This window comes from Lipotes vexillifer, unplaced genomic scaffold, assembly GCF_000442215.2.
Source record: "Lipotes vexillifer unplaced genomic scaffold, Lipotes_vexillifer_v1.1 scaffold987, whole genome shotgun sequence".
NCBI classification, from domain to species: domain Eukaryota; kingdom Metazoa; phylum Chordata; class Mammalia; order Artiodactyla; family Lipotidae; genus Lipotes; species Lipotes vexillifer.
The window spans coordinates 996,711-1,007,373 of record NW_006787426.1 but is presented as its reverse complement, the minus strand read 5'-3'; the positions used below and the strand labels follow the sequence as shown (position 1 = coordinate 1,007,373).

The window sequence follows — 10,663 nt, the reverse complement described above, 5'->3', positions numbered from 1 at the left end:
GCGGCGCCCCACCCCATTCCCTCCACGTGCTGCTCTGCTCCACTGGGTGTCCTGGGTCCCCCAGATTCAGCCTGTCTGGTGGTGATCGCCCTTATACAACCTGCCCCTCCACCCCCTACATCTGGGCCAAAGGTCCATAGTCCTGGCTACCTCCCTCTACCCTTCCCCAAAGTCCAGTATCAAGTCTGACCCCTCCCTGCCCATCCTCTTTTATCCCTCATCAAAGGTCTGCTGCGGACTAGCCCCCCTCCTGGGCCCGTGGCCTCAGACGCCCATGTCTCCTTGCCCACCATCTCATCCTCCTTTCAGGCTCTGAGATGCTTTCCTAAAACATGTTGCCGGCCAGGCCCCTCCTGACTGAACTCTCCTGTGTCTACCCCTCGATGAGGCCTGGACCAGGGGGTCTGGTTTGGGAATGTCTCTTCCACTCTGGCTCCCTGTTTCCAGTGCCTGGCACACACACCTGTGTCTGCCTCCCCACGTCCATGTCCCTGAGTCTAGCTTGGGCCTGGCATCGGTGTGCAGGGAGCAATGAATGGTAGGGTGGCCTCAGGCAGTGCCCTGAGTCAGCTCCCAGGCTCGCAGGAGCTGGTGGTCCTAGCCCTCAGGGTTGGCCACTGGCCATCAGGCGCAGGCCAGTTGCCCAAGGTGGCTCAAGAGGGCGGTCCCCTCCAGGGCACAGGTCTGGAGAGAGCAGAGGTGCCAACCTGTGGGGGAGTTGCTCTAGCCGAGTGCCGATGGGGCTTGCATTGGGAGCCCAGGACTTCAGCCCAGAGCCAGCTGTGCACCTGGCAGGCCACTCACCCTCTGAGCCTCCATGTCACACAGGAGATTGCGAAGGGGGAGTCAGTGGTGAATGATGCCCACGGGACAGCCCCTGGTGAGGGCTTGACTGTCCCAGCTTCTGGGGCCCCTTCCCATTCAGGTGGGACCTCCTGCCCTGAGCTGGAACTTGCCGTGGAAATAGAGGCTGTGATGGGGCCTCGTGGGGCCCCCATGTCCCAGGGGCCTCCTCAGATTCCCAAGTCCTTCCCTGCCCTGGGGACATCATGGTGGCACTCAGGCAGGTGTGTGATGGGTGTGGGCCCCACTGTCCTCTCTGGAGCAGGAACCTCTGCTGAGCGCATAGGAGGAGCCCCTGTTGGGGCCTCCCTCCCTCCACCAGCCCTTCTGCATGAGGTCCTTGCCACCCATCCCAAGAGGGGGTCTGTGACCTATTAGTTAATGCCATGGGGACCCAAGTGAGAAATGGGGTTGGGGGACACGGTGGGATGGGGGTGGGAGGTGCAGGCCCCATGCAGGGCCAGCGACTGGGGGAGGGGAAGTTGGGGCCCTCATGGGGTGTCTGCCTTTCTCAGTGAGAGGCGGAGGCCCAGCAGAGGCCTGCGGCAGGTGGGTGCTGAGCCGGCTGCGGTGCTGACTTGGAAGGAGGTTCAGGGTCTCCCTGCTTCATCACGTGGGTGTGAAGCCTTGCCCCACAGCTCACTTTGCACCAGCCTTCTGGTGTGGCGAGAAGGAGGCCAGTATTCCTGCCCAGTCCTCGGGCAAGATGGGAAGCGGGCAGAGGGAGGGTGGGCCACCCGCCCCCTGTGTGGCCTCTGGCCCAGAAGCATCTCCTGTTCCCAAAGATGTGGTTGGAAGCAGAATTCCAGAGAAAGACCAGTCCTGGCTGGCCACCAGGACGCACTGGGCATCAGAGTGGTCTCGGGAGGGCTGTGGGTCCCAAGGTCACACAGGACACCCCGTACCCAGCTCTCTCGCCTGCCTCCACAGCACACCCCAGCCAGGAACCTGTGAGTGGGCTCTGGTGTCCTGGGCCACCCTCACCCTTACCAGAGCCCTGCTGTGATCCCTCCCATGCTTTCCACTGCCTCTTCCCTCCCTCTGCCCTGGCTGAGGCCTCCCTGCTCTCTCGGGACATGTCCAGCCCCCACTTGTCCTCAGAGAACACAGAGCTGGCCAGTCACACCCATCCAGCCCCAGTTTCCAGGCTCCCCACGGCCTCCCAGAGGATGAGGCCATGTAAGGCAGTGGCTGATGAAGCTGGTGGGGACCATGCTCTTAGATCTCCTTGGGGCCTGAGGCCGTGACCCCCAGGGCCATCTGAGGAAGCAGCAGGACTGTCATGTAGCCCTGGCAGTGAGCAACCCCCATCCCACTGCGCGGGGACTAATGGAGGACAGAGAGGGGGCCGGGGGCTGCGGTTCCTGAGTATGGCCTAGCAGGTGACCCCCCTCCCTTGGGGAGGGCCCTCCTCACCCTTGCTGGGGTTAGCCGTGCACCACAATGCACAATCCAGGTGGGGGTACGGGGATCCCTGGACAGGTCCCCGAGGGCCACTGGCTTCTACCTCTGTTCCCCTGCAAGTGCTTTCTAGCATTACTTTCAGGCCAACCCCATGCCAGGCAGCAGGGACCTCAAGATTCTTGTGACATATTCAGCCCTCCAGGTCCCTGGGAGACACCCCAAAGCCCACTAGGTACCCAGGGGAGAGAAGTGAGGGCGTGGGTGCTGGCAGGCTGGTGAGGAGCCTGAGGCCTGAGTCCCCCACTGGGCCCTCACTGAGGCCACCCTGGGCCTACGTCTTAAAGAGGCCCTGGAGCTGCTGGCTGGGGGGTGGTGTGAGCAGAAGCCCAGAGACTCCGGGACAGCCCAGTGAGTGCACCAGGGCCCCTGGGGTGGGCTCAGGAGGCCCTGGGCAGCAGAGTGGAGGGCGATGGTATTCAGATGAGGAGATTGTGGGACCAAGAGGGGTGCAGAGGGAGGGGCTCGGGGAGCTCGGGCTGGAAGGATGGGGTGGGGGCCGCAGAGGTGGGTGGCGGCGTGCCCCAGCAGGAGGCCAGCCTGCTGCTCTGTGCTCCAGCCATGTGACACGTGGCCCCTGCATTCCAGCCGTGTCCAGGCTGTCTTTCATCTCCCTGCCTCAGCCCCAATTTCTGTCAGGCAGAGGCTGACACGGGGACAGGTGTGACAAGTGTCTGGCTTCCTTTTCGAAAATTGGCAAAAGAAAAACTCTCCCCACAAAGATATTCCATCTACACACCTCCTGGATGTCACCGAGAGGGCCCATCACGGCTGAGACAGATGGTGGCCCTAATGGACTCTATTCTTCACCTGCTGCTGGAGTTATGGCCCAGCCCCCAGGCTGGCCTGAGGCGGGTGCTGGTGGCATGGGGGGTGTCAGTGCCTCTACGGAGCCCTCCCGACGCTGTGGCTGCCTCCCCTGACCCCCAGATCACAGGAAGCCTGATACAGCAGGACCATCCTTGTCAGTACAAGGGGCTCTGGTGGGGCAGTATGTCCCTGGGGTGGGTGGTGGGAAATAGGGAGGTAGGGCTACAGGCCTTCACGCTTTGACCCCCACAGCTCATTTCCTGCCGGGTGGCCAATGTGGATGCTGGTGGGTTCACTGTCCCCACGTTGCCCCAAGGCCCAGGTGGGGTCAGGCCCTGCCTGGCATGTCATGCGCACAGGGCCCCTCAGGCCTAGCTGAGGCCCCTTCCCTGCCGAGAACCCTTGGTGGGAGCCCAGGGACCGAGAGCCCGGCCAAGCTCCGTGCGCTCTGCTTGTTCGCCTGCTCCCTCAGTGGCACCCTAGGGGCTAAGTCCAGTTTTCGGGGCGAGGCTGTGGTTGGGGAGGGGAGTGGGATGGGCGTGGTGGGGCTCTGGGAAGAAGAGCCTTCCGAGGGGCTGTCTGGGAACAAGGAGGAGGTGCCGCCTGAGCTCAGGTCAGGCCAGGTCAGGTCAGGTCAGGTGCCATCATGCCCTTGGTAGCTGTAGCTTAACTTCCCCTCCATCAGGGGGGACGTGGCCCCTGCCAGGGGCAAATGAGGTGCTCCCGTGGGGTGGGCGGGCTGGGCATTCCCTGTGCATCTACTGTGTGCACCAGGCCTGTGTGAGCTGTGTGGCCTCAACACCCTGTGAGGTGGGGCCTGTCTTCTGCACTTTTCAGCCAAGGGAATGGGTTTGTAGAGGTTGGGAGACCGGGCGGGGACCCCACAGCACGGGGCTCTTGAAAGGGACTCCCACTGCCTGGGGTTGGCCTCACCCACCCTACCCTGGGCCAGCTGCCCCATCCAGTGTGGCACATGAGACCAAATGGAACAAACTAAAAACTCTTCTGATTTTACCAGTTCGTGTGCATCGTAGAAAAATCTGGAAATATATACCGGAGTTTTAAGAAATTTGTTGTACTAATCAGCTGAAGCTGTCATAGCAAAATGCTACAGACAGACACTCAAACCACAGAAATGTATTTCGCACAGTTCTGGAGGCTGGAAGTCTGAGATCAGGGTGCTGGTAGGGTCGGTTCTGGTGAGGGCTCTCTTCCTGGTTTGTAGACAGCCGCCTTCCTCACGTTGCTCACAGGAAAATAGGCTCTCAGGTATCTCTTCTTATGAGGGCACTAATCCCATCATGGGGCCCCATCCTCACAACCTCATCTAAACCTAATCACCTCCCAAGGCCCCACCTCCAAATACCATCACATTGGGGGTGAAGGCTTCAGCATATGAGTTTGGGGGGTGGGGCACAGACATTCAGCCTGGAACAGAAGTGAAGCTGCTCTTGGCATCAGGCACTGCTGCCTCACCCTGTGGGGACGTCAGTGCCCCATAGACTCTCCTGGGCCTGGACACCTTTGGGACAGCCATCTCCACAACCTCACACTTATTACATTCACGTGACGGACGTTTATGGAGCATCTCCTGTGCCGTCACCAGCCCTAGTCCTGCCCCAAGGAGCCCACGGCCCGGGGGTGCAGAAACAAGCAAGGCAAACCTGCCAAGTTGACCATTGAGGTGTGGGGCAAAGGGGGCACCTGGCAGTGGACAGAGGTGGGGGTTTCACGGACCCTGGGAATGATTTGTCAAGTTCTCAGACATAGCCTCCCCCTTTTACAGATGACAGACCCGGCTCTGAGAGGCGGAGTTTGCTCGCCGTGCCTGAGCTGAGCAGGGCAACGTGTCTGGGCTGGGGTGACCTGGCTCATGACGGGGGCAAGCCTGTGACCAGGGAACAGTAGGAGGGTGGGCGAGAGGCAGCTGGCTGCCTTCCCAGTGGGTTGCTGGATTTTTCTGATGCATCAACAGAAGAGGTGCAGGGGCCTGGGCCACGGGGTGCTGCTCTGAGCAGGTGGGGCCTGTGAGGGCCGTGGGCAACAGCCAAGGGCACCCCATTCCCTGCACGTCTTTTTCCTCCTCCACACCGGGCTCCCCTGGCCCCATGGGGCCACACGGTGAGGGGTCAACTTGAGGGAGGCCTTTGGGGTGCAACCCTTCTTTCCTTGGCTCAGTGGTTATTGAGCACCTGCTGTGTGCAGCCCCTCACAGGCCATCTGCAAGTGAGCAGGCCGAGGGTCTTCCAAGGGCACTGGGTGGGGAGCAAGTCTGTCTGACCCAGGCCTGGGCTCGTGCTGGGGACACTTGTATGTTGGGCTGGGTGAGAAGGGAATGAGGATGTGAACTCGTTAGGAAAATTATTAGGGAAAAGGCAAATGTCTTTGTCAGGCTTGGTGAAGTCGAGCCATGCCGGCCTGGGTGGGGAGGCAGGGGAGGCCAGCTGGGCGCTGGGTATGTCCTCTGTGGGATAAAAGGCTGGGTTGCCTGGGTCCTCAGGTTTACACAGGGGGGGTGAGTGGAGTGTGGCCTGCAGATGGCCCCCTGCCTCCTGATGCCTGGCCACGGCAGTCCCCAGCAATGCCTTGGGCTTTCAGGGACTCCTCCCCAGCCTGCCCATTCCTCTGCCAAGGGGCATCGGTGCCCTGGGTCCAGTGAGGCGGGGGGTGGGGTGGGAGAGGCCATGCTGGGAATCTGTCCCGGGGGCTGGTGCTGAGGAAATGAGGCCACCCTCCCAGCCCCACCCCCAGGGCAGCCGACCCCCTTCTGCTGCCAGGAGCGCCTGGTGCATCAGCCTCAGGAAGTAGCCGAAATACACTGACCTGCTTTTGCAGGAGGCAGCGGCGCGCCTGGTCCTCCCACCCTCACTGGTGAGAAGCCGCCAACAATTTCCATCCCAAATTGATTTCAAATAAGGAAAAGTTATCACACACAATCATATAGGAATAATTTATCACTCGTTAATAAAAGAGCAATTACTTATTCACGTCACCCCTGCCTGCGTGTCATGCATTTGGATGCAGAAACGTGATTGGGGCTCTCATAGAGGCCAAGGGCAAGGGAGCCCTCCCAGGGGCTGCAGACCCCTACCCGAGGGCCCGGGTTTATCCGCTGGATCCCCTGCTCCTGAGGGTCCCCAGTCTGGGGTCAGGGGGTCGGATCTGTGACCCCGGAGCAGGCAGGGCTGAGGAGGGACAGTGGGAGGGGCTGCCTGGAGGTGGTAGGACTGTGAAAGGCCCAGGGCACACATGGGTCTTCAGGCTGGAAGCTGTCCCTTCAAGAGTCTGGATTTCAGAGGCCCCTGGAGACAGGAGCTTGGAGCGTCCCTGAAGGCTGGGGGCGTCCTTGGCCACCCTTGGCTGAGCAGCCGCTGAAGAGCAGCCAGACGCTGGGCTGAGCACCAGGAGGCTTCGAGAGCTCTCAGTCCCGCTTTCTCTTCCTGCACCTTGGAGACGCCTGCTGCTAACCCACGTTCGTCTCCACCTTCTGGCAGATATACTTTATTTTCTTCTTTTTATTTATCTCTGTTTCTGAGATTTCATTGCCAAGTATGCAGTCTTTTTAAAAAGATAAGACTGTGGTCGGCCATATCTTGCTCAAAGTGAAAGCCTGCACCCAGCCCTCAGAGGCTGGTCTGGGGCATTGGTTTGTAGCCCTCCTCCAACCCCTCTAATGTTGCCATGTTCCCTGTTTTTCCAGGTGGTTACCTTCACATTTCCATGTCTCCTACCCCAGCCCCCTCTTCTCCAGCACACTCCCCAGTGTGGCTGTCTCACTACCGACAGTTAAATTCATAACCAGTGTTTCCTAATCCAGGTCACATGAATGCTTGTCACTGCCTGACTACAGGGGTGACCCTCTCGCTCTCGTCTGGTCTTTTGTTTTTCCTGGAGTTTACAGTTGACTTTGTCTTTTTTTCTCTTGTCCCATATGCCACCCTCATGTGCTTACTCTTCTCTGTGTCAGGCATTCTACTGGGTGTCTCGTTTTCCCCAGGGGAAGTCTCCCTCTAGGCCTTTGTCCTGCTGTCCCCTCCTGGGCTGGGCATGCTGTGGCCCCCTCACAGCTGCCCCTGACTGCCTTTCATCACTCAGTGTTTCTTGGGGTTCATATTTATATCCTGTTTTAGGTGAAGTGCATTCCCAGCTAACCATCTAAGGAAGGCACAGTGAAGAATCATTCTATGAGCCCTTGAATGTTAGCAAATCTATTCAAGCTGGATTGGCCCAGTCCAGAATTCCAGGTTGAAAATAGTTTCCCCCCCAGTGTTTTGAAGCCGTTGCAGTTTTGTGGTCTTCTGGCATCCAGTGTGCTGTGGAGAAGTCTGCTGCCGTGTTGCTGTTCCTCTCTGGATCCCCAGAGACCTGAAATCGCACTGTGAATGTCACGTGTTGTGCCAGGCACTCACCCAGGAGAGCCTTCAGCTCTGGGAGATTTTCGGGTATTATTTCTTTGATAACTTTTTCCCTCTATTTTCTGGTTTCTTTCTGGAATTACCTAAGACAGGTGTTGGATCTGTATTTGTCTTCTGAATCTCATCATTTTTTCCCTGTGTCTCTTTTTGTTTTTCTTTCTGGAAGACTTCCTTAACCTTGTTTTCCAACCTCTCTGTTGATTTGGGGGATAATTTTAGCAATTCTATCTTTAACTTCCAGGGACTCTTCTTGTTTTCTGATGGCTCCTTGTTCATAGCACCCAGTTCTTGTTTTAAATCCTCTTCTATCCCCACGAGGACACTGATTAGATTTTCCCTAATTTTTATCTATTTGCTGCACTGTCTCTGCTTCCTCTGGAGGCATTGCCGCGATTGTCAGCATTGGCACCTTTTCCAGACACCTGGTTTTCTGGTAGTGTTTACTAGGGAAGCATGGAAGGTGGTGGGATGCACAGGTCTCTGACATGGGTGGAGGGTGGGCACAGAGGGGCCCGCCGAGTGTGCCAGTGCTGCGGGAGGAGCAGCAGCATCTTGTGAGGCCATTCCATCTGTGCTGGGCTCCACGCCTGTCTCCGAGCCTCCTCCCTCCGCTGAGGCTAAGCTCGGTGGAGGCAGGGAGGTTGCCCTACGTGTGTTCGCAGCATGACCTGGCTGCCGTGCCCTCCTCCCACCCAGACGCAGCCTCTCATGGACAAAGCAGGGCTACCATGCCAGGCAGGAGGGGCCTCAAGACAAGTAGAGCGATCAGCATGGCTGCGGATGCCACCTGTGAGCTGTGGGCCTCTCCTGCCTGGGCTCCTCACCTCAGACAGGGCTGCCCAAGGTCAGAGCGGCAGAGGCCCCACACCAGCCCCTGGGGAGGCAGGGTGTTGGCCACAAAGCCAGAGCCTGGGTGGAGGTGCTCAGGGGGGTTCCAGGCTGGTTCCAGGCTGGGGCCCCGGGGAGGTGGGTCCTGGCCTGTTGTCATCCTCATGTCACTGCTGTAGAGACAGCTTCCCCAGCCTGTTGGTGAGGGTGTACAGAGCTGGCATCTGAGCCCAGGGCTCCTGGACCCTGGGGTCCACCTCGGGCAGCCCATGGAGCAGAAAGCTTGGGCCAAGGATAAGCCTCTCTGGGGGTCAGAGAGCCCAGAGCATGCGTTGCGGGGAGGGGCTCAGCAGCCCACCTGCTGCAGGGGGGCTGCTTCCCCTTTTTGTTATCTGGGTCACTTGGGGCTCAGGGCCTGCCCTGGCCATTTGATGTGGCAGGAGGGGAGTCTTGGACCCCGTTCCCTGGTCTTGCTGGTTCCCTGTGGCCACCACACCTTGATAAGGCTCAATGCCCTTGTCTGAGGAGTGGGGTTGATGGTCATCTCCTCGTGCTGTGGGATGTAGCGAAACCTCCAGGAGGGAGGGACATCTGTGACTTGGGCGTTCCAGGGAGGTGAGGGCCCCATCTCCCCCCACTCTCCCCTCCACTGGTGCCTGGTGCTGTGTGAGGCTGGGATGTCAAGGTGGATGGACAGGGCCTCCCTGGGAGACAAGCTCGACCAAGAAGGCCCTCATGGCCTCAAGGCACTGCTGCTGGAATGCTCAGGGCTGTCTCGTGTCTGCCCAGCACTGTCCACCCACTCACTCACCTCTGGGCTGGTGGGGGTCTCTCCTCCTCAGGATCCCACACCCTCCTCTTTGGCTCTGTGGCCAGGTCACACAGGGGTTGGCTCGCTGGCCCACTAGCATCACACTGTCCACTTGGCGGGGAGGAGGGGACACAGCAAGTCAGTTTTGACGCACTTCCCAAGATGTTAGGATTCAGGCCTTGGCTGACAACTCTTCCCATTTAGGAACAAATAACAAAGGTGGGACAACTCGGTCCAGGAAAGGAGAGAGGCACTGGCATGCAGTCCGTCTTGCCAACAGGCTTCCCCGGACCATCCTGTGGACCCACGGTCCCTGGATGCAGTGACCTCAGCCGGTGGTGACTCGAATGGGAGCATCTCAGGCTGAGGGTCCTGGGCCCCTCACTTGCCTCTGGCCAGGGGTGCTCAGCAGACCGTGCTGGTCCTCCCCACGGTCTCTTTTGGCGAGTGCTGACCCCCACCCTCACTCTCCCAGCTCAGTTTCAAAGCCCCCAAGCACCCTGCCCATGTTAACCCCTTCTCGGGGCCCAAGCCACCCTGGTCGGGAGCGTTTGCGAGAACTCGGCTCTCCTGGGACAGCGAAGGTGGGCTTCAGTCCAGCTGCTCCCTCCAGATGGGGCTAATCCGCAGCGGCCCAGAGACCGGATGGGCTGATCCCCAAGGGTGAACGGTCGAGGGCCTCCGGAGACCTGCATTTGTCTTTCCATAGCCAAATAGATCCTGCTCGGGCAGAGGCCACCGCCTGCCTTGTCGGTGATGTTGACAAGTGCCAAGGGCTCGGGAACACCTGGGAATGTGCCCACCATCAACTCCCGCCACAGAGGAGAGCAGAACCCCTCGGCCTGGCTCCTGGCTCCTGGCTGCTGGGTGGGGCTCCCATGTCTGCCAGCCTCTGCACAGCAGCCCCTCTGCTGTTTGGCTGGCTCGCCTCTGTGCCCTGATCACGCAGGCCCCAGCGGCACAAGTTCCAAGAGTGCGTTCCTATTGTGTGTGCCCATGGCGTGCACACCCCCACCCCGAGTGTGCACCCCAAGCATGGGCTTCTGCACTGCATCTGCCCTGTTGGAGGCTGCCGTCTGGGCCTCGCAGGAATGGTCAGCTTCGTGTTGGCGGTAGATGCAGGGTCCCGGGAGGAGTGTGGGATGGATTGCGGGGAGGGCAGGACCCATGTTGGCCCTGCCAGGCTAGGCATCCAGTCCTGGACAGGAGCTGGCAGTGGACGGGGATCTGGGCAGGCGGGTGGGCATGGTGGTAGGTGTGTGGCGGTAGGTTCCAGGCCCTGGCACGGGGAATGCCCCTTCTCTGAGCCTCCCTGGGGCAGGGGCATGTCGGCCACTGGCCAGTTTCTCATTAGCATCCTCTGGGGACTCAAGCCTATACTGGCTGCCGGATTGAATTAGCCTCAGGACCCTGATGAGCTGGTCGTGGAGACAGAATTCTCCAGGTAATTAGGCAGTGGGCGTTTGTTGGTGGCCTGATGGAGTGGGGGGTTTGC

The 10,663-nt window shown here is 59.6% G+C and overlaps 1 protein-coding gene across 1 annotated transcript in view; it reads left to right on the top strand.

Moving 5' to 3' along the window:
* Nucleotides 1-10,663, top strand: part of RTN4R (reticulon 4 receptor) — a 27,769-nt gene that overhangs the window by 9,389 nt on the left and 7,717 nt on the right. Inside the window, exons 3-6 of the mRNA XM_007460052.1 lie at nucleotides 829-880; nucleotides 926-1,067; nucleotides 3,587-3,727; nucleotides 10,118-10,305. Of these exons, the coding sequence (XP_007460114.1) occupies nucleotides 829-880; nucleotides 926-1,067; nucleotides 3,587-3,727; nucleotides 10,118-10,305 (523 nt within the window). The remainder of the gene's footprint in view (nucleotides 1-828; nucleotides 881-925; nucleotides 1,068-3,586; nucleotides 3,728-10,117; nucleotides 10,306-10,663) is intronic.